General features: G+C 47.7%; 1 protein-coding gene across 2 annotated transcripts; it reads right to left on the bottom strand.

The window, feature by feature from the left end:
* Positions 1–17,342: 17,342 nt before the first annotated feature.
* Positions 17,343–19,205, bottom strand: HELT (helt bHLH transcription factor). 2 transcript variants are annotated; one of them, XM_030492416.1, is made up of 4 exons: positions 18,903–19,205; positions 18,429–18,533; positions 18,169–18,265; positions 17,343–18,065 (listed from the first exon to the last, which is right to left on the bottom strand). In XM_030492416.1, exons 1-4 carry the CDS (start codon positions 18,942–18,944, stop codon positions 17,572–17,574), a joined length of 738 nt encoding a protein of 245 aa, XP_030348276.1. In that variant the 5' UTR covers positions 18,945–19,205; the 3' UTR covers positions 17,343–17,571. The 2 variants fall into 2 exon arrangements, with proteins under 2 accessions (XP_030348276.1, XP_030348275.1); XM_030492415.2 differs by having other exon boundaries at positions 17,344–18,068.
* Between the last annotated feature and the right edge of the window lie 4,335 nt (positions 19,206–23,540).

Here is a 23,540-nt window from a genome sequence, read left to right on the forward strand (position 1 = left end):
TATAAAGGGTTGCAGTTGCGTATTAGGTTTTGATTTCACTTAAAAATCATGTTTAATCTCTACACGTGTAAGATTTCTGCAAGGAAATTTCTTGTATTTTGATGTCATTAGTAAAGAATTATGGCAAGACCACAACATTAGGCATTTTTGTCTGTGTTGTGCATAACAGAATGGCCATTTCCAGCACACTTCCTTTTTTATCACAAAAAAAGATACTGAAACCAATGGCCAGGAATGCTAACAAACAAGAAAGAGGAAGTGATATTCGAGTTACTTTGTGCCCTCCTGCCCTGTGATATTACCAGCCTGTGCTGAGCCACTAGCATCTTGACCATTTTGGTTACTACTGGAGGGGAAAAACCTCAAAACCTTTCCTGGTCTTGGAAGGGCTCCAAAACAGAGCACATATTCCTTGCTTAAAGTGACCTGTTTGGTTTTTTTTCTTAATCCCTGCTAGATTCTGGTTTGCCATTATTAGAACTCCACAGCGAAGCATTTACTAGCTTTGTCCCTATATTTACAATACCTTTTGACTGAGATGTCTAAGAGCTTTGAACATATGCTTTAAGCAGTGGACGGTTGGCGCTGACATTTGTTACAAATCTTTTCAGAGGGCCGTGTGGAATCGTTCTAATCCGGGAAGAGCCACTGACTCACTGTGTGATCTGACAGAGTGACATATCACTTGACCTCAGTCACGGCAGCTGTAGAACGAGGTGTACGGGGCCTGACAGAAAAGCAGAGGGTGCCTTTCAGCAGAGCTTTCCTGAGCAAATAAATTTAAAATCCGTGTCTTGGCTTCTTTCTTATTCCTCCAGAAGTTTGTGATGAGTTTTAGATCAAAAATAGTTTTTGCAGCATTTCTTCTTGGCAGCGGGAGGACGTATGAAGCAGTCATGTTAGTTACTTGTGGTGGAACAAAACGCCAAGGTTGGGTTTTACAGATGGGCTGAGAAGGCGACCTCCGACTCAGTCATTTTTGCGGGGCGGAAGCAGAAGCGTTTCAGACCAAACCGTTCCTTCCTTCCTGCCCCTCTGCGAACCACGGGGCAGCTGCAAACGGGGTGACAGCCGCAGCTGCCGGCAGAGAGATTCGGCCGCCGCCGCTGCCGCGCCGCGGGCTACAGGGGGCGCAGCGGCCCCGCGCCACCGGCACCGGCCTGGCCCGGCCCGGCCCGCGGCGCTGAGCAGCCGGGGAGCAGCGAGGGGTTTGCGGCGGCGAGAGGCGCTGCGGTGTGCGTGCAGAAGGGGACATCCGCGCTTTGCCCCCAGATGATTTGGGATGGGAAAGTGGGGGGGGAGGTTGCTTGGGGTTTTTTTGTTTTATTTTCTTTTTGGTTATAGATGCCGTCAGATACAGTGCGTCACGTTCTCTGTGAGATGGCTGTGGGTGCTTTAAAACAGCAGATGAAACGCTATCCCATTCTGCCAGCTCCAAGTATGGGAGCTCCGGTAGAAGTCCAGCACTTGCAGCAGCAACGCTTTCCCCTGCCAAATTTCCTGACATTGACATTACCAGTGTTCAGATCTCAGCCAGCTCATGGCCGAGGATAACCTTGAACAAGATGCCATTTCCCTGCCCATTCAGCACGTTTACATTTAACCTCAAGTTTCCTGCTATTTATTCATCTGAAATTTCTTTTCCACCTTAGCTGTTTTTCCTTACAGTTAGGTAGATCTTAAACATTACTTAAACATCTGGAAAGCCACTTTAGTTTACATCTGGATTTCCCCTTTCTGCAGAGATATCTTTGGTGGGCAAAGTGCTTGTGCTGCTGCATCTCTTTGCTGTACACTGCAGAGCAGAGGGAGGAGGGAAGCGGTTGATGGTGGCCAGGAGGAACTGGATTCTGGTGAGCCTCGGTTTGGAGAGTGACTTGGTGAGGCAGGGGGCTGAAAAAGTAGGAAGGAGAGCCCTTCTAGCTGACGGAACTTTAAGACAGACTTAAGGCTGCTGTAAGATGTTTTAAACCAAACTGTCCAATCTTAACAGGAGTTTAAGGAGCAAACAGAAGGGTCCATCCTCAAGCACATGACATGCCGAGGCAACATGAGCTAAGGTAAGCTGGAAATAAGTGCACAAAAGCTATCTCATTCCAGCCTGTAGCACAGCTTCTGCTAGAGCTGTCTGGCACAGCCTCTGGAGCTGACGTCCTGCTTGAAGTGTCCTGTCCCACTTGCATTCCTGAGCCATCAGACGACAGCACGTGGATGCGCAGGCAGCGGTCAGCAGCACACGCCAAGCAAGTTTCTTACAAAAATAGAAACACAATAGATCTTTCCATTTTCCAGTGCGTCTTCCCCAGTCCTTACCCGTTTTACTTCCACTGAAATGTAGAGGCGTGTGAGGTGCTGTGTCCTAGTTGCACTTGATCTGTACACATCTCAGGGTGTTATGATCTAGTTTTAGTCCAGGCAAAAGCAAGTAGTTTTGATTTGAGTCTGCCCAAAAGTTTGAAGCAGTCATATTGTAAATGGGATGTTGGTTTGGGCCTTTTTCATAATTCTGCTATTCATATTTTGCTTCCTCTTATTCTCATATAAATCAAACTAAATCAACCTTAAAGTCTGAAGTAATTAAAAAAAAAAAGACCAAGGAATCTTAAAAGTGGCAGTCCATGGGAAGATAAGCCTGCCACATCCCTCTTCCTGGTGTACCAGCCATCTTACTACTGCTTTCATTGCTATTAGTGACCTGGTACCTAAGGCACAGACAGTTGCACTTGGATGCCTGAACTCCTCTAATTTCAGCTGCCTCAGTAGTTGATGCACGACCGCTCGAATCATTCCAGTCCAGGAGTACAGAATGTACATCCGACGCGTAATGCCATTGCTACCTTCGGATGGCTTCACCTACTCATACAGTTTAGAATTAGGTACTTAGGAATTGCTTCCTTTTCTCTGACAATTAGGTGATTATAACCGGACAGTTCTTAAAAAGTAAAAATTAATTTCCACTACAACCTCTAAAGTGCCACGATCATAGAAATAAACTAGTTATTTTCTGTTTCTGATTTTCAGACACTTGCATATGAATTGCCAATAGACCAAGAGCAGTTGAGGCCTACAAAATATTTTTTGACATTTTTATTTCATAATTTCATGCTCGTTTTCTAACATGGCTTTGAATTACCACTGTGACTTCCTGTGTTTCTGTAAAGAAGAAGAAATGTTCTCCATCCCAGGGATATGTGATGCCATACTTGCTATTATTTTTTTTCTTTTTTTTCTTGATTTTCTAGATGGGATGTCTCATGAAAAAAAGAGTCAAAGATGATAGCAGTTCTAGGCAAAACTCTTGCATCATTTAGTCCAGGTTTCTGACCTGGGCAAGACACCTTGCTATGTATTTACACTTGACTTTCAATTAACTCTTAGATGTTTGCAACAACATCATCTCAGCAGTCAGAGAGACTTTGTGAAGCTGTTTCCCTCCATTTAGTAGCCTATCATAAGATTTAAAATTTGGTCTATAATCTTTTTTTCCTTGGCAGCTTCTAATCAATATGAAATGTGGAATTGCCCTTTCTTCTAATCAATAATGTATTCGATTGTATATTCGATATAAATTGTATTTTCATATGCTTATCCCAGATAAAAGTATAAGAAACAATATGTATGTTGTCTCTGGAAGGGGCAGAGTCTTTATAGAATGATATTAATTCTGCAGACTTCTTTTTAAGGGGCTCTATTCTGGTGGTATTCAGCAAAATAATTTCTGCTTCCATGACTTTTTTCCCTCCATGTCTTCCCTTCAAAGTAAACTAAATCAAATTCTGTAGGACCACTAGGAAATTCTCTGAGAGGAAGGCTGCAATATGCATCTCTGCCAGTCAACTTTCTAATTCCCAGTTTATTTCCTGAAGACAACTAAATAGGGCTGAGCTGCTGAGTGTCTGAACCTGCTGCTGTATGTATTTTATCTATTATCTCAAACACTGTTCAGAAGACCCTATACTGTATAAAAGAGCATACGGAAACTGTAAGCAACCACAAAGTAAGTATATTAAAGGTTCATTCTTCCTCATGTAAAATATATTTAAGGTTGTTTAATATTACAATATTTGAAAAAAAGTCCAGAAATGTATTTTTTGTAACTAAGCAGAGCATTTCCAATCAGGGAATGGGTAGTTCAGAGTGCTCTAGTGTTTCAAACACTAGACTGAAACAAAAGTTTATGACTTTTGAAGCTGGGGACTAACTCAGTAATACTTGCACATTTCTAGTGGTAGGGAAAATGTAAAGTGTACTTGAAAACACTTGTGTGGTAGAAACCATCATCATGGACCAGACCCCAAAGGGCAGATTTACATTGCACTTGCCACCTTTGTGTTTGTCTTGCTGAGTGTCTGATTAGCTAAGCCAAACTTCCTTTACTCAAAGGTTTTCTTTGGGTCATTTAATGATGTGTTTATTAGTGCAAACTACCTGTTCGGCTTTGACAGAAATTTTTTAATAACGTCTTTCTTAACATTGTTCTGCTCTTGCATGTCTTTTTATGATCTGCATTTTTGTCCCCCTTTACCTTTAGCCTTTCTGCTGAAAACTGTTACAACAATAGCAATCATCCATTTAACTGGACTTTGTTGGCTTTCCCTTAAGAATAAATGCTTGTATTTCAGTAAGATCTGTGGATCTGTTTTGATAAGTCTTTTGTCAAAAAGACAACATTTTCATTTGAAAGGTAGCATAATTTTCTGGGTTTTCTCACTTATCACTTTCTCTACCTTTGAATTGCTGTTATTTTTTTCTCACTGCAGGAGGTGTAAACATCCATGCACTTAGCTGAATAGAGAAATAGCACACTAATTTCACAGTGACTTTACACAGTGGAGGCTGTTATTTGTAAAATGCAAACATCCCAGTAGTCTGTAACAACTAGTTATAGCTGCTGCACCTTGAACTTGGTGACAGGACTTCCCCAGAGGTCTTGGGGACTACTTGGACTGCCTCCCTCCGGCTCAGAGAAGAGTTTGGTTTCCTCATGTTACTTTATGGCTGCTGAAGTGCTACCTTCCTTTTCTAATTTTCCTTTTTGACACATTTCTAATATCTGTGAGGATACAAACAGGTATCCTCATGTATGACTTTTACTGCCTCTTCATTGAAGGCTAGCTGAGAAAATCTCTGGTACCATACTTTACCTTCTGCATTGCAAAAATGCAGGGGATTTCAACACCTTGGCTGCCTGAACTGGGTGGTACTGAGAAGCTCTAGGCAGAACGGCTCTGTGAATCCAAATTTTAAACCCGTGGCAGTATTAGAATTAAGAAAACGAATAAGGCAAATTAATAATTATAAGCTGTGTTACATCTTAAATACAGAAGTAATAGATGCTCTGATCTCTGACTTACATACATGAAAACACAGGCAGAAACTGCGTCTGCATGCATCTTTAAGTGCTGTGGCAGAGATGGGACTACAGCACAGCCTTTCTTAGCATCCTGCGTACCTGTCCACACAGTCTCTGAAGTGAAAGAGTTCTTTTAATAACAGGACACTGAAACAAACACAAAATGTTAGAGAGGTTGCATACTGATAATAAACATTTCTCTTATGAGCAGGACTGCGTCCTTTTGAAATTATGAGCAAGAAGAGGTCTGGCCTGTGATGCTTGTTCCTGAGGTGACTGAGCTCTCAGTGCTGTGTAACTCTGCTTTTGGGTCCTGCCTTTTTAAAATGCACCGTGACAGCCCATGGAGTGACCACAGCTCAGCAGGCTCCCTGGTTACTGTGTGCCACAGGCTGTGGAAGGTAAGTCATAGCATTTTAGTGTTATGCTGGCATTCATATTGACCAAATTCATCCTCACACATCAATGTTCAAGGGAGAAAGGAGGGTTTTCTGGCTCCAGAGAGGAAGCAGACTTTCTACATGGCCTGTGGTTTTTTTTGCATGGCCTGGGAAATTCACTCATTGAACTTTTAATCTGAGTTAATGTTTTAATTTTAGTATTATTGAACACATTTTTTCTTTAAAATGCCATCTATTTTTCGCTTGAGTAGCTCTTACTCCAAAATGGCATGAAGAAGGCTGGTTTTGAGAAGAGGGCCTAGGATTGGCCAAGAGGAGGGAAATACCATGTTTGAAGCAGAAGCCTGTGAGATGGCATTCTGCATAAACCTGGTTTCAAGATGTGTCTCATGGGGCAGTTTTGCTATCTCCAGCACAGCTACTGATACTTGTCCTGGAGAAAGATAATCCATTATGATCTGTCCTGCCCAAATATCTACAGTCCTCTTCTGGATTTAGTGAAAAATCTTCCTTACCAGCCAACCTTCAAGTATATCTCTGCAAAAGGACGTAAACCCCAGCAGGACTCCCTTATCACATGGCATTAAGTGGCACGACGCTGACATTTTAGATATGTATGACTTCTTGCCTCCAACCCCCATGCTGAGATCTCGTGTTCCTTTTTTCCCCAGGGTCATGTTGTACACAGAGTCCCCACTGTGGCTTTGCTCTGCTGGGTCAAGGGAAACATGAGATAACAATTTTTACCCTTTTCTAGTAATGGTTAAATTTGGGGAAAGAAAAACAAGAGGTGTTTGTGAATATCATCTTTGAGACTGATTTTATAAACCAGTGCAAAATGGAAAGATGGACCCTCTCCAGGGCTTTTGACCTCCTGTACCTTTAAGAGAGGGGTAGCGGGATGGCATCTAACAGGCTCTGTAGCTGTACCAGATTTTAACTGTTTTCTTCTGAATAGCAAGTATACGATTCAAAGAGGGCCTGGCAAAAGCTTCTTGTATTTTTGCAGTAGCAGCACTGGAAATATTTCATGCATATATGAGATCCAGCATCCACGTAGACTCTTGCTGTTTTCTGCAACTTTTTGTAAGTTTGGGGAAAACTTAATAAGCACTGTTTCTCTTTCTGTCTTTAAAAAAGACAGTGAGAGAAAGCCTGCATTTTCTGCTATTTCCCAAGAGGCTTTTTATCTGTTTAAACCAACTAGGGATTTTTCACATATTGACATAAGCATTCATTTGCTAATTTGCTGGACATTAAACTGCACAGCATTCTTGAATGAGACTGGAATACTTGGGTACTTAGTGCTGCTCAGACCCCGCATCATTCCCAGTACACATATGGTTTTCCTCCTCTATCTCCTAGATAAAAGTCACTGTTTGATCGCCTTAAGGAAAAGAATGAGTTAAATGGACCAATATTCTAGCCTTGGCTCTAAAACTGGGCCTTTTCAGAAACTCCTCAGCACCTGCAGCAGCTAGGTCATTTGCACATACATAAATAAATAAATTAACAATGAATAAATAATTTAATCCCACCACACAATGCCACCTTGCAGATCTGATCCTTTGCTCCCAGTGAATTTGTCCATTCCTAATTCTTTTTGATAAAGTCCTCAGATACTTGCTGACTGTCAGTCTAATTTTCTTATTGTTTTCGCTTGATTAGTTCTGTATGACCTAAGGTCGCCCTTAAAATCCACATCTCTCGTGAAGACTCCAAAAGGCCTTCTTTTTTTCAAAGGGATGGAAAGTGCCTGCCATTTCTCCGGACAAAAGCCTGGAAGGTTTTCAGTTATTAGCCTCCCGAAGCAGCCCTTTCGCTCACCCAAGCGCAAAAAAAACTCATTAGGGGGCACCTTTCTTTCTGGCTTCTTTATCTGACACATGTAGGGTTTACGTGTTTCAAGATTTGCAGGTCTTGGATGAATTTGGACAGCCTCCCTTTTAACCCTGCCGGCCCGTGGTTATGCCCACCACAGACATTCACCGTAGCTCCGCGCCTTTAACCACCTGGAGATGCTTCATCTTTTTAAAAGCTGCTTTACTCCCCGCTCTGTGGTGAACAGAAGACACTTCAGCGTGCTGCTGCACTTTGAAGCCACGCTCCCAAGGGTGCGGTGGAAAGGCAGGCAAGGCTGCCAGCTGCCAACAAGCTCCATGTTTTCCACTCTGCGATTAAAATATGAAATCAAAGTTAGTGTCTCAGTCATGCAACCCTTATTACCATTGGAGGGGTTTGCAAGACTAACGTGGTACAGCCCTGAGAGCCTGCCATGGCTGGGCTGTGTTATGCCAAGGCCTGCTTATCCTTTCTCAGGCAGCAAGGTAAATACTCATATTGGCTGAGTTGCCTTCTTGAGCCATGACAGGTGGGCTAGAGAGAGTCCCTAAAGATGTGTCCTCGTACACATTTTATCTGGGCATCTTGCCCTTCAGAGGAAATGTGCAAAGTCGCTGGCTCCTGCATTCACTTGGGCAGGCACAGGTTATAAAATCAGGACAGCATCTGATCTGCCGTATTAAACAGTGCTGCCCAGCAATGCCACAGGTGTGGTTACCTTTTAAGAAGAAAAACAGCCTGAAATTTTACCAGCAGGTATTATAGTAAGGAAAGTTTCTCACTTACCTATGCTCTGGTATATTTGTTAAGGAGAGACGTGATTGAAAAGAGAGCTAGGAGCAAACCGATTATGTTTCTCTTTCAGAAAAGGGCTGCCTGGTCTCTTTAATGAGACACCTCAGTTCAGGCTGGGATCTGAGCCTAAAGAGGAGAAAGCAGCACAGAAACAGAAGGAAAATAAGCTGGTCCAAAAAGCATACATGGAAGATATCCTGGGCAGGTATAGAAAAATAGGCGTCTTACTCCTGCAATACTACTTCACTTTGTCCTGAAGAGTAGCTTGTCTTCCACTGGGGTAGAACTGGATTAACATTTGGCAGGAAAGCTCAGGGCTGCAGCTGAGGTCCTGCTTCCAAGCAAGCAGGTGACAGTTTTGTGTCCACTAATCTTCGTCCTGGCCATCTTCAGGGATATTGTCCTTGTTAGTTTGGAAGAATGCACCATTATGACCACTATTTTTTTTCCTTCCTTGCCAGTTCCTCTGAAATCCCCCTGACACCAAAACTTTACCTCAGTCTGGTTTTCCTCTGAAATCTGTGTGAAACCTCATTCAGAGGATTTTCTGTCTGAGCAAGCATCGTTTTATCAGTCTGATGTCTGTTGGCATAAAGCTATGATCCTTAGAAAAATTTCTGAAGACATCAATGACTTTGCTGGGAGTTTGCTGGTTAAATACACAGTTATTTGGCTAATAATTAGAATAAATGTCTATTTTTCTTCAGAATAGTCACTATGTATTGTTGTTGCTCATTTTAGTACCATTACATTTTGTCTTTTGCTGTATTGAGGGTAGGTTTAACATCCAGTCCAAAATAGCACGTGAAGTCTGCAAGCTTGAGAAAATTTAATTATAAATAAGGATGGCACACTGTGTTTGAGGAGTTTGTGAGACATTTGGCTGCTCCTTGAGCTCTGCGTGTTTTCCCATTGCCAAGCATTTTCTGCCTTGAAAAGGAGATGGTAACTTAAGGTTATGAAAAAGCTCAGCTGTGATTCTGACATCCTGGTGGTCAGGGTGTGGGCAAATCTAATTTATTTCAGTAGGAAAAAATGGTGGTTGTGAAACTGTTTATAACATGATGCACTATTCCAAAAATGTAACAAAACTGGATGAGTAGGGGGTTCAGCACCAAAATAGCACCTGGCTAAGGATAAGCTTTCTGTTTAAAATGCGTGAAGCAGAACCTTCAGCAGCAAAACTGGCTGATGATAAATCCTTAAAAAATATATTATTTTTCTAAATAAGGGATTAAACAGTGTCTATCCTATAATGTATCTATTCGTGATGAAATGCCAATTCTTAAGTACGTTGCTATTATGTAGATGTCTCAAAGCTAAGCCAGTGCCATGGAGGGGCTCAAGCTTCTGAGCTTGGTATTTTGACAACCAGAGAAAGAACACTGGCTTTCAATGTATGGCTAATGGTTTTGTCTGAAACAGTACTTGCTGGGGGGAAATAGTCAACACCCATTCTTCCCCACCCAAAAGTGTTTTCACCTGTCCTAGCAATACATGCAACTAATACTTTGGAAATATCTGTCAGCTGGGATAACCAGCCACTGGGACTCTCTGGCTGTTTCAGTTCAGTGGCTGGACTTCCTACACCTTCAGTCTGCATAACAGGCACACAAAAAATTGCATCTTCTTTTAAAATGAGCAACAGGTCTTGCAGATGAAATGGAAGAAGTTTCTATTTGGCTGAGTCACTGAAGGGTGAACTTCTTTTAATTAGATGTGATATTTAGGCATGGAGATGTATAGCCCCTCTGAAGTATCTGAGCAGATAAATTAAGCTACTTGCCAGGCAGCAAAGAAGGTGGGATTCAGCTGCCCTGATTTTTCCTCTGCATGTTTATCTGAATCTGACCTATTGATCCTGCATCCCCTCCTGATTCGAAAGGGGAAAGATATATATTCCAATGAAAATCAATTCATTTTTAAGGGAGAAACTAAATCAGTCTGATAAACTGTCTTCTAGATATGCCTGTTTGTCACTTTTGACAAGAAATATTGCTTAGAATGGTTAATTCAATCTTAGACCTCTACCTTTGAGGCATCTAAAAGTTTTGAGTCAGACGCTTGTAAATTTCAGTATGTCTTTCTATTATCACACCACTGAAAAGATTTTACCCTTATGGTAAAATCTTTATGATGTTGCTTTAGTACAAAATAATTTTTCCAAGTATGTGAACAAAAAAGTCTCATTGGTCCCATCCCATCCTTGTATTTTTGTCTGATAAGGAATGAAACTTGCCAGAACCCTACCTGTGTGTTTGTGTACCTACAGGCTCTAAAGCACAGTGTCCTCACCTTGTGACCTGGCCAGCTGCGATGAGATTTTCATGGGGTTTTGTGCCCTACTGAATGGTTATTTTCCTGAAATAGCTTATCAGCTTGATTTTTTTTCTGTTTGCAGTCACAGTGCCTGAAAGACTCTTAGAAAGGCCTTTAGGAAGCTGGATGCTGGCAGCAGGGGCTACCTCTCTATTCCAGAACTCTAGTCCCAAAGTCCCCTGCTGGAAGAGGGTGAAGTTTATCATTCTCTCTCTAAATTGGATCCTAATCTGCAAAGACAAATTGATTACAAATCCTTTACAAATCCAAATTAACATAGAATATTCTCATGACTAGAACAGCATTTCAGTACTCCCAGTTGCCTATCCTTCTAGCTATGTCATATACTTCTTGTAGGGATGTTTGTCTTACCTACTTGTTACTTTGCATATTCAGTACTGGAAGTTGCTTTGTGAAGTGGTGGTAGAAGCTCCTTCTGAGAGCAAAAAGTAAAGCTGAATGTAACACAGTTTCCACCTGCATGTAACATGCAAAAGACCAAGAAAATTAATGCTACTAAGAAGATTAATTTTCAGAAAAGGAGAGGCAAAGATGCAGCACAGAGAATTGCAAATAGCTTTGGAGAAGATGAAACACTCAGTGAAAGACAGCATCCTATTTTGATGCTTGGAAGCTCCTCACCATGGAAAAGAGATCCTTTGACCTCATGGAGTTGGATTAGCTCCTGTGTGTGCACACAGATGGAGGTTGGCCTTTCATTTAAGCATAGATTGTTCTGCCTAGTTGTGGTTTTGTTGGTAGTGGCTTTTTTCTTGGAGGAGTATTTTATGCACTGAGTACCAGAGGCAGTAGGACCTGTTTTGTAGCTGTTCTGTGCATGACTTCACTTTCATAATCAGACTAATTGTGTGCTTAGGACAGGGTTAGGTTGTTTACTTTCCATGCATCTTTACAAACATGTTGCTGCATAGTTGAATTAATAAAAGGAGTGTGAGGAGCTGCTGAAATGTGTACCTGTTTGGTAAGCTCTCTGCTGATGCAACACCCTCGTGTCTCCTTGTGGAAGCAACTGTAGCTTCAGGGATCTCTAGGAAGCTTTGCCCATCTCAACACTAGCTGAGGATTTGGTCCATAATACATGCGTATACATAACAAGCATGTAGGAATCTCTTGTTTGCTTTAACATACTGGCTTTCCTGCAGATGGTGATTTGTAACCTGCTATAAACAGTGCAGGTAACCTGCTATAAACCTGCTATAATCATCATTTTACTGGTTTTCATAGATCTTTGCTGTCTAACAGGTTTGGCATTATGCAGCAAAGGATGTGCTCTTGCTCTTTTTCCAATTGCTTTCTCTCCTTCTCCAGACATCAGAGAGAATTTATTAGTACTTTCAGTAATAAAACTCCCAAGACATTTTTTTCCTCATTTCTTTAAGAGAGGAGAAGGTACTGTATGAAAAAAGTTTGTGGCATAGAAAAATTAGTATTACATCCGATGATAAAAAGGGAGTTTTATAGTAGAATATGCAGGAGTCGGGTTATACTGATTCCCTTAGAATACTCCAGTATATATTTGTGCTATATGTAATCTATGTTGTCTCAGAGTTTCCTGAGGTTCTTAAAATCTTGTAATCTGTGCTTGGTGAATATCATTGGTCCCTGTTACACTTTTCTAATTTTGAAACTGAAGCTCTGTGGGGTGTGTTCTATAGGTGGTGTTGTTACTGTTCCTTCTACAGATCCCAGTCCTGAAAACCCAACAGTCAATTTGATAGTAAGGGTAAATTATTTCTATCTTAGTACCTTTGGTAGAAAAACTCTGTACCCTAACTTTTACTCACAGCTACAGCGGCATCACAGGGTGTAACTACTAAGATTGTACAGGTGTATCAAATCCCTGTCTGTATCAAACCATGAGGTTGACCTAGGATAAATTAAAGGACATTTAGACTTGGTGGAAAAGAAAAAAAGACCAATTCTATATCTTAGTCTGACCTTTAAAGGTTAATCTCTGTGAATTCATCCCCTGGAATGGCACTAATGTAGCATGCATGTGACCTTATGAGGAATTAACAAAGCTGTACTTAAGCAAAGAACAGCCAAGCTAGACTAGGAAATACTGAGAAAAACTAAACTGAATCCAACTGTGTTGCAGAAGAGAGCCTGTATAGACTTTCTATGCATGTAGTACATAGTAGTATACACATGGTACACAAAGCAAATGGTATATAGGCCACATATACCTCCAGAGAAGGAGTTGCAAAAGCCATAGTCCCCACTCCTCCCTGCCACAGAGAAAGCACTGAAATGCTGTCACAGCTTCACGCTTGCAAGTATAAATTAGATGTCTCCTTCAACTTGATATCCTGAGATCAAACCATCTCCAGGCAAACTATGATCTAATCTCTTGTTTTGCAGGACTAACCATGGGCACAGTGTTTCCTCCAAAGACAACAGAAGTTGCTTTGTAGGGACAGAGTGGTTATAAGCAGGTGCTCCCAAAGAGGGACACACATGTTTTAGCCTCAAAGACTTCAACCTTGAGATTCCAAATTCCTAGAAGAATGTCTAAGCCTCAGGCTAGGAACAGAGGGCTGAGAGATGGAGGCAGGTAAAACTACCTTCATAATGTTCACCAAAAGCATAACAACTGAGTCATGAATTCCATGTTGCCTTGCAGGACCTGGTTGTTCAAAGAGCCTAATTATTTAACTACAGAGTCTTTACATAGACTAGGACTGCACTTGGATGTGTTCTTCCAGTAATTAAAAATTACATTGCCTTTAAGCTTTTCAGAGCACATGTGCAAAAGTTTAGATTTCTTGTTAGCAAAAGCATTTTTTCAGCTTAATTAACTGTATTACTGCTGATGAAATGTAACACACATTTCAATTGCTGTAGCTTGAAGATGAATGTTAAGCAATTTCCTAAGTTTCTTAAGTTGAACTGGGTTTAGTATTCTGAGGTTGAATCTTCCAAACTACTCCTCTTTCCTCACTTTTCATGTTCCATCCAATTATTCTCGGCATTGCTCACCTTTCTAAATTACTTTTGTTTGGTTTAACATGTCACTCTACACCAATAGTATAGTATGTGGGTAGGTATCAGAGCTTTAACCTTATATACATGCTAAGATTCCTTTCTTATACATCTTATCATAACTGCATGTTCCCTTCAAGAGAATCCAGCGTTCTTTTCCTAAAAGAGCCTTTACGCAATCTGTGGGCAAGTCTGCTAGAAATAAACGTGATGATGTGGGAGGGCGTGGGCTCACCCAAGGCAGGAAGCAAATTGTGGGATCAGATGCTGCATTTCAGCAAATATGAAACTGTTAGATGGAGGGTTTCTTTCTGAAAGACTGCCATTGTAAAGGGATTGTTGGACAAGTGCTCAGCTTTACCAAGAGCCGCAGGCAAACAGGTCTCCTCCTCCTTATGCCTGAATTACTTTATGAAGAGAAAACACCCATCTGGGCTTCTAGGCGCTATTTAACTCTCTCTGAGAACATGGTAGCAGAGCAAGAAGCTGATTTGTATAGGGTGGGCATTGTACCCTGGCACCTGAGACCCTCTTCTCTCCTAAGCACTCCCGGCATAACCCTGGTCAAGTTGTGCAGGCTGCCCTGGGGTACCTCTGATCCTGAGAAACAGCAGCAGCATCCCACAGAGCAGCTGCTCAGTAGGGCTTACAAACTGGCAGGACGGGAAAGGGATCATACCCATACGACTAGGAAGCCAGCTATCCTGTGCGTCACTACTGGAATAGATCTGTGATTAAGAGGCTTCAGCAGTGCTGTTTCTCTTCTCTTTCCCTCAGCTGCCTCTTGCCAACCCATGGCTCAGCCCTATAGATGTGCTGATGCAACTGTTTGTGGCCCAATGCCGCAGCAGGGTCGCTGACCCAAGGTAAAGTAAAATGCTCTTTTCTCATTAGCTAGTGACCTGATTGATAAGTTGTCCTCAGAATGATTGTGTTGGCATGAATGTGGGGACTGTGCTTTGTGGCATGGGCTCTGTTTCCAAGGCTGGAAACTCCACAGGGTGGCACTGCCACCAAATCCGCCAGATCTTTGAATGATGCCCTCTTTGAACCATGGGAAGAAAGAAGAGTTCCCATCTGTGTTATATATGCTCAAAATTCATAAGCATTTATTTCTTATTTAAATAGCAAGAGTGGCACAGTAACACCTCCTTCCAGGCTTCACTTGTTGCCTGTTTGAAATGTAAATGTTTAATGTGGAGAGTTTGTGCACAGGCTACTTCTGCCTCTTTGATCTAATCAATGATGTTGTACTTCCATGAGAATGCAAATAAATCCATATGATAAATTAGGGAGTTGGAGATGTTTTCAGTAAGGCAGTATTAAAAAGATCAATATAAACTTACTTCCTGAGTAAATGACAAGTGAGAGTCCGTACCAGATCCAGAACTGTAAACTCCCATTTTGCTGTCCTTTGATCCCAAAATGATTCTTTGCTTTCAACATAAAGAAATTACTACGATGTGACTATGCTGTACAATAATTTTCTGGGGCGAGAAGAATTGCAGTATATGTAAGGCTTGGAAAGTGTGAGGAAAAGAGAGGAGGAGTTCAGATAACAGGGAGAGGAAGAGGTAGAAAAGAGGACGTGAAAGGCATGGGAAAGGAAGGCAAGGCAAAATGAGGCAGATTCGAAGGCTAAGAAGGAGCAAGCTGCTAGCTGAAGGAAAGGAATAGGAAAGGATACAGCAAGTCATTCATCATCAGGATTTTTAGCCGAGCAGGTGCGTAACAGAGAAGCTACTATTTTGGGGGCTTTGGGAGTTAAAGTAGTTTATTTTAAGGAACAAAATCCCTCTGTTTGTTCCCATGCTAGCTGCTGCCAGGCACCAGTAAATGGCATTGCCATGTCAGAAGACGAGCATCACCAGCCCAGACGGGCACCCCACCTGGGATCAGCTATGGCTTTTAACTGGCCCAGCATAGGTGATGTCCTGCTCCTGCCTGCTCCCACCAGATTTGGCAGGTGATGCTCACGGCAGAGCTAAAATAAGTCCAGGGAAAAAAAAAAAAGCTAAAAATCTTTGTCCTGCAGGCACAGAAATGTAAAATAAAATAAAACCAGGTCAGCTGGACCTCTGTCAAACCACAGGGGATGCCTGTCCCGGGTAAACTCCGCTGCACTGCCACTGAGGATCTACCCCATGCAGCTCAGCTCCCATCCCTCAGTACTGCTGGCTTCAGCAGATGCCAAAATAATTTGGGGGGCAAAAGCCAGGGTCTGTGGGGTCGGGGGGGGCGAGCTCAGAGCCCTTCATGGACAGAGGAGGGAGACTTTTATCCTGAAGTCATTGTAAAGCCAAAGAGGGGTTTATCCGCCACAGCTAAATGAGAAAGAAAAGGAAAAAGAAAAACAATCCAGAATAGCAACATTGGAGATACAAAGACTGTCATGGACCAGTGCGAGTTTGCAAAATTATATGTAAATGACCCCAGTTTTGATCGTGGTGGCCCTCTGCTAATCCCAGAGAGAAAATCTACTTAGCAAAGGAAAGTTTTGTTTAATTTGGTTAACAGGGACCAAAATACTGAACACATTAATAACTTTTATTTCCAGGAAAATGCTCTATCTTTAATGCCTCGGTGGCAAAAGGCGTTCACAAGAGCTTAATGCTCACAGAATAAAAATCGTGTAGCAGTTTCTCCGCATCCTGCACCCAGCGCTGGTGAGTGCAGGATGTGTTTGCGTAGCAGGCAACAGCCATTCTGCTGCTGCTGGATGCTTTTGGCTGATCCCATCTTGCTCTGTGTACACGGAGCAGGAGAGAAGTTCCAGCTGGATTTACCATCCTAAAGGTGTCCTGAGGAAATGAGAGGTTTTTCTCCCCTCTAACTGACCCATTTCGTTATCCTGCCGTGTGACCTCTTTCCCGCTAATCTGAAATAGCAGCTTTTCCTGTATTTACAGGTTAAATGGAAGATACACATTCAACTTTTTACTCATTGTAATGAAGATTTTTTTGTCTGTCTCCGAATAAAGGGTCGGGTTGGTTTACAAATTGCGGGTCAGCCCATTCCGTGACCTGGGCAAACAACCCGGGTCAAACCTCCTCAAGGCCTCTTCACCCAACTGGAATAAGTTAATTTACCCATCGGCGGCTCCGGCCCCGCCGGCCTGCCCGGGGGGCGGCTGGCGTGCCCCCGCCCTCCTGCCAGGGGTGCGGGGGCACCGGGGACGCCCGGTGCGGATGGCACTGAAATGGCCCCGGTAGGCACGGCAGGTGGGTCTCGAAGGACTCGCTCTCAAGAGCTTTTATTTGCTTTGCTCTCGGCGCTCTGCACCTCCGCCCCGGCCGCCTGCCCTCCCCGCCCCCGTCCTGCGCCTTCCCCGTTATTCTTCCTCCTCCTCCTCCGAACAACCTGCGCCGCCGAAAATTCGCTGGCAAAACCCACGGGAGATCCCGGGGCCTCCTCGACGTGTGTCCCTGAGAGCATCCCCCTACGGGAGGACAGAACCCATGGGGGTGCTGGGGGTGTCCCCGCGCCGCGGGCAATCCCGGCACCACATCCCTCCGGCGGCTCTCCCAGCCCCGCACGTTTCGCTCGTGGGTTTTTACCCCTGGGGGTGTGAGTGGGAGGGCACCCCCTCGCCCCCCGAGGAGGTGCCCTCCCGGAAACAAGAAGGGGCGGCGGGTATAGACATTTATTCCAAGGCATCGCTTGTACAGGCACCGCACCCGGAGGCGGGAAGGAGAGCGGGAGAGGCCGGTCCAGCCCCTGGGAGGGAGGTCGGGCGGGAGCTCCTCGCCCTCCGCGACCCCCGCGCATCTCCGTGTCCCCGGCAGCCTCCCCGTGCGCCCGGGCGTAACTCGCAGTGTCCGCGGTCATAAATAGGGATTTTCGGGCGGTGTCGAGTCTCTATAGCACGGAGGGGTGCTGGCCCGGGGGCAGCCCGAAGGCGTTGGGGTGGGAATGGCCGAGGAGGTTGAGGTAGTGGCGGTCCAGCCCTTGCACGGAGGAGAGGAAGGTGCTGCGCTGCTGGCCGGGGCCGGCGAGGGGCACGGCGGCGCCGGGGAGGTGGTAGGGCAGGGGGGGGCTGCGGGCCGCGCCGTGCCACGGGAAGGGACCCCCCGAGGGCGGCTGGAGCGCGGCCTCGCCGGGGCTGTGGCCGTGCCCGGGGCACTCGGGCCCGGGGTGCAGCTGGTAGGAAAAGTCCGGCTCTGGGAGGGAGCCCAGGGAGGCGAAGAGGGGCTCTGTGGCGAAACGCGCTTTGGACTGGAGGAAGGCCAGGATGCGGGCGTATTTGGTGTCTTTGGTCTCCATCCTCTCCACCGTCGTCAGGTAGTGGACCAGGTTCTTCATGCACTCGTGGTAGCCGTAGTGGAAGTAGTTGGCGAACTCAGAGAGCAGCTCTGCTGAAAAAGAAAGGTCAGAGGAGCCGAGTTCCTCAGGGTCCGGCCGGGAGTGGAGGTGGGGGCTAGAGGGAGTGTGTCCCGGTATCCCCTGCCTGCCTACCCTTCTCCCGGCCACGGGGGAAGTCCGCCGAGTGCAGGGCCCGCAGGTACTGCACCGTCATCTCCAGGATCTCCGCTTTCTCCAGCTTCCCCGAGCTCTGCAGCGGGCGGGGAGAGGGGCATCACATCTCCCCTGCGGCTGCGCTCCGCCGGGCCGTCTCCCCAAACTCCCCCCATCGGGGTGTGTGGGGGTAGTGGTGTTGTCGCTCCGCACCGGAGAGAGGGAAGAAGGGCCTAGGTGCTGACCCCCTCTCCGCTTACCTGCTTGGCCAGAGCCATGGGCACCGTCTTCCCCAGCTCGGTGAGGCAGCGGTTGATGCGGTCCCTCCTCCGCTTCTCTATCACTTTGTGGGAAACCGGCGTCCTCTGCAAAACAGACGGTGCGCGCTAGTGAGGGGAGAAAGCGGCCGGATCCGGCCTCGTCGGGGCAGTTGGCCCCGGTCCCGACCTCTCCAGGGCAGCCGGTCTCGACCCCGCTCCGAGCAGCGGCATCGGGCGCGACGCGGCCCCGGGAGGGATGCTCCGGCTGCGGGTCCTCTCCGCGCTGTACGGAAGCGCCTCGTCTGCACGGGCGGCCCTGGCAGGGCAGCCTTATTTTGGGGGCGAGGGGAGGGTGGGTTGGTTTTTCTTTTGGGGGGGGGGGTTGCTTTATGAAGGGACAGGAGGTGAGAGGGCAATGCTGGGTTCTTCCGGCGGCCCCGCAGAGCCGTGCGCGCAAGGCGGGCTGCGACTCACCCTCCGCTCCTTGAGCTTGGAGGCCATGGCTGGGCACTGCATCCCCGCTCTCTCCGAGCCCCTTTATAAAGCCATCACTTCTTGGGGGGGACCCGGGGGGGGCCTCCACGGACTCGCTGATCCCATAGGATTAGGGGCGAGCGGCGACGGGGGAATGTATGCATTAAAGATCAGGGCGGAAGGGGGCGAGAGAGGGATGAGGGGTGGGGTTGGTTTTCTTGTCTCTTCTTCTTCCTTCCCCCCCCCTTCCGTGCAGCCGGGGGCAGCCCAGCTGTGTCACCCCACGTGGACCCCGCGGACACACGTGATGGTCCCACAATAGCGGCGGGGATGGGGATGCGGCGAGCGGGGCGCAGGGCGCAGGGCGCGATCCGCTCGCCGCATCCCCATCCCCGCCGCCTGCCTGCAAATCCCCGTCCCACCCCAATCCCCCTCCCCTTAGCCTCGGCGCTGACTGCATTTTAAAGCCTGTCCAGAGTCATTAAAGTAATTAAGTAAGCCCTTAATAGGCTGTTCCGCCCAGTTCAAGGGAGAACCCTTGGAGACGGAGTGGCCCCGTTTGTTCTCAGGCTTTTCTCACACGACTTGGTGACACGTCCATCTTTATGAGAGATGGCAGCGAGGCTTTTTTTGTTTACACCGCTTTATGCGCCGGGGACACCCCGGCAGGTGTGGGACCGGGGGGCTGGCACACGATATTCCCCCTCCCTTAAGCCCCCCTCTTTTTTTCCCGCCGGCCCAGGGAGGCTCTCGCCAGCCTTTGGCACACGACGCTCCTTTTTTGTGTGGTGTGCGCGTCTGTGCGTTGTTGTTTTACCCCCCCTGCTTCCCCCCCTCTCCTTTGGAGAGGCTCAATTTGTAGCCTATTATCCTATAGGAAAATGTCCCATTGAAAAGTATGAATAGTTTCATTGGGCCTAAATTTTAATAATGCGGGTCAAAGAAAAGAGGGGCAAATAAAGAGGGGATCGCAGCTGGCCCGAGAGTGCATTATTCGGTGTCACCTGCGAGCGGGATCGCCGACAGACCCCCTATTCATTTGCCTAATTTTGGTCAATTTAACAAACTTCAGGAGAAATTATTGTGGCATTGTTAAGGAGGGTAAAGCTTTCTGATCGAATTAACAGCATGTTTTGATCCGGTAAATGTCATTAAAAAGAAAGAAACAATCGCGTTTAAAGGGGGGCTCCGAGTTAAACGCGCCAAGTGGAGACGCCGGAGCGCAAAGCTCACAAAGGGAGCAAGTAACTGCCACAGGGGAACTTTTGTACGCTCACATTGCTGAGGTTTTTTACACAAAAAGGCATTATTTCATACTTGAATACGTTTAATCCAACAATTGTCTATTTTCTGCAAACATATTTTCACAGCATTGTTAGCTTTCCTCTCCGCGGCCCTCCGCCCGGGCAGCCGCGCTCCGAGCCCGCCGAGCGCGCCGAGCCCCCGGCCCGCCCCGCACCGCCCCGCACCGCCCCGGCCCGCCCCGCCGGGGCCGCCCCGCCGCGCCGCTCCCCCCGGGGGGGCCGCCTGCCGCCGCCGCCCCCCGCCTCCCCGCCAGCGCGGCCGCGGGCGAGGCCCCTCCGGGCCCTCTCCACGGCTGCCGGTGCGCCAACGCGGCCGGCACCGGGCCGACCGCCCGCCGCCCCCCCGGCCCCGGCCCCGCCGCCGCCCCCGGCCCCGGCGCTGCCGCGGGGCGCCGCCACCCCGGGCGAGGAAGGGGTCAGGAGGGAAACCCCGAGGGCGGCGGAGGGGCCGGCCGGTGCCGGATCCTGCCCGCCCCGGCGACGCCGCCTTGCCCCAAGCAGCGCTGTGCGAACGGCGTTTGCTCCAGCCGCGTGGGCTCGGGAGGCGTTTTTCGGACACCTCCGCGCCTCCTCCCGTGCCCCGCATTTTTACACCCGTTTCCCCTTGTGATTTAAACAGGGAGCACCACACACACCACAGCCCCTTCCCCCGGTGTGCACAGCGGGCGGCACTGCCGCTCTTGCCAGGTCACCTCGCCAGAAGCGGCCGGCGGTGCCGGCCCTCACCCGCCGCCCCGGGCGGGCCCGCAGCCACGCCGTGCGGGCCGGGAGCGCCGAGTGGCCCTGCGGGAGGCGGCGGCGGCCCCGGGACGCGTCTCCCCCGGCCGGCGGGGCGGGCCGGGCCGGCTGCCCGCCCGGGCGCCACTGGTGCGGTGCTGTGGGCCGCATTATTCTGCCAGGACCCTTGTAGGTTTCGGTATATTCATTCTCGTACAATGGGATTAACACTAACCGTTATCATCCAAATTAACTAAACGCTGAATAGCAAATGCAGGGGCTTTTATTTCCACCACCCCCCCTCCTCTTTTGCTCCACTGCCGGAGATGGAGTTGATCCTCTTACTGTCTGTGTTAACCGCCAGCTGCAGGCACCTGCGAGGCAACTTTTTACACCAGGAAAGTTGTTTATTTTCCCTCTGGCAGCTCCTGCGTTGCGCCCCCCCGGTCCGGGCCGCCCGGGACAGCAGTGGGGGCGCGGGGAGACGCGGGGCTGGGCTGCCAGGGCATCCTCGCTGTCCCGCAGTCTCGGCCTCGGAGCACCGGGGCACCACCCTACACTGCCACGGTGGGGCCTTCACCCCTGTGGGGAAGTGGGGCAAAGGCTTTTTAACATGTTCTTTAGCTTTTAAGCCCCCGTGGGCACCTCGGGGTCGCCCCGCGGGCAATGCGTGCACGGCTCTGTGGCAACCCAAGGAGGACACCCGCGCCCCCGTCTCCCAGCACCGCGCTTCTGCTCCGGCTCAGCTCCCCCGACGGCTGCAGCCCTCCCTCTGGCCGCCCCTCGCCCTCTCCCGGGGGTCCCTGTCCGGTGGGGCTGCGCCCAGGGAGCGCCCCGACCCGACCCGACCCGGCCCGGCCCGGCCCGGCCCCGCGGTGCGCGGCCGGCGCACAGCTCAGGGTGGCTGCGGCCGGGGGGCTGGTCGCGTCCTGGTAGCATTTGCCCCCTGCCCCGTTGGCACTGGCACCACTGTCCTCTGCCCAGCCACGGGCTCTGCCGGGGGTCCTTTGGGAGGTGTCAGGCTGCTTCCAAGCGGCATCTAGTTTTGCCTTTATCTGAAAACAGATCATCTCCCTGCCTTTTCTTACCTCCCTTTCATTTTTGATTCCCATATAACCATGGGGTTATACGCAATTATTCACCAAGTAGCTGAAGCAGCGGATACTAGGCTTGCAAATCATTGGAGCTGTTTGTGGCACAAGAAGCCAGCTAAGAAGTTTCCCATGGAAAGCGTTGTCCATGCTGCTAGTGGATCCAGTGCAGAAGGTCAATGAAGTACCACAGCATGGCTGGGGCAGCAGTTGGCCTGTTGCCTGCTGGGCTGGATGAGTGCTCCACAGAGCAGTGCTGGAGCTCCTGGTGTGTAATGCAGCAAAGCAGCCACACTCCTGGCTGGTCTCATGGTTGGTAGGGAATGGGAGAATGCAGAAGGTGCAACAGGTCCTGCTTGTAGGAGGAGGTAGCTTTATTAATGGCAATCCTGGATCTGCAGTGGTCTGAACCATGAAAGAGGGTGTTTCATGTAGTAGTTTAACTCTCAGCTGTACATACAGCGGTTCCTGGCACTGTGTTGTCTTTTGCTGTGTTTGTTTACTCGTGCACTCTCAGTGAGGTGAGGCTGAGCTAGCAAGCTTGGAATACGAGTTTCCAGTCTTTTCATAGCTCCTAATGGTCTCTGTCTCCAGGTCTAGGGCCGTTTGATTGCCATCTTGCTGCAGAGGTATCTCTTACCTCAGTGCTCCTGTTGCTTGCAGCTATAGTCTTCCTCTGTGTCTTCCTCCTCTGTCCCAGAGGAAGGACCACAGTCCACTCTTTTGCTTACCTGCCACAAATGATGGCATCATCAGGGGTCAGGTGATACAGCAAAGCCCATGAGCTAAATTTTGATCCTAAAAACTTTGAAAGTTTTATCCTTATCTTAGGAAGTCATCAAGTATCTCTTGGTGCTTGTGGTGGCAGATAGGACTTCCAGGGCAATAGTGCTGTTATGTGCTGTCATATTCCACCTCTGAGGAGGCACATCTCACTGTAAGTATGTTTTGTAGTGTAACTTCAATGTAACACACTTTGTTCTTCAGGATTAAAAGCCTTTTGTAAATGTAAAATCTGATCTGTTTTGCTTTTGGATTACCTTGGTTTGTACGAATGCCAGTTAGAAGGTTGTTGTACTCATAAGGACTCACTTTCCCTTATTTTACACCTTTTTGGCCTCACTGATTTGAACACATGCTGCAATCTGCAGTGCACGTGTCAGCCTCACCATCATTATGCTGTGGATTACTGTGAAAGGTCCCACTTTATTTAAGGACTGGGTAGAAGTTTGAGGGGATGCACAGAATACCTCGAAATGCATAAACCCACCCTCTCAGCAGCCTGGCTTGGTCATCCCCAAAATGATCCATCCCCAAGATCACACAGATCCCATTGCCTTGTCTCCAGGCTCATTCTCTTGCTGCTGAACTGACTATGAACTTTTGTTGACCAACTTTTTGGAGCAGTCCTTTTTGTCAGGTAGTGACAGGACAAGGGGGAATAGCTTTAAACTGACAGAGGGGCGATTTAGATTAGACATTAGGAAGAAATCCTTTGCTATGAGGGTGGTGAGGCATTGGCGCAG

This window comes from Strigops habroptila, chromosome 7 (assembly GCF_004027225.2).
Source record: "Strigops habroptila isolate Jane chromosome 7, bStrHab1.2.pri, whole genome shotgun sequence".
In the NCBI taxonomy this organism is placed as follows: domain Eukaryota; kingdom Metazoa; phylum Chordata; class Aves; order Psittaciformes; family Psittacidae; genus Strigops; species Strigops habroptila.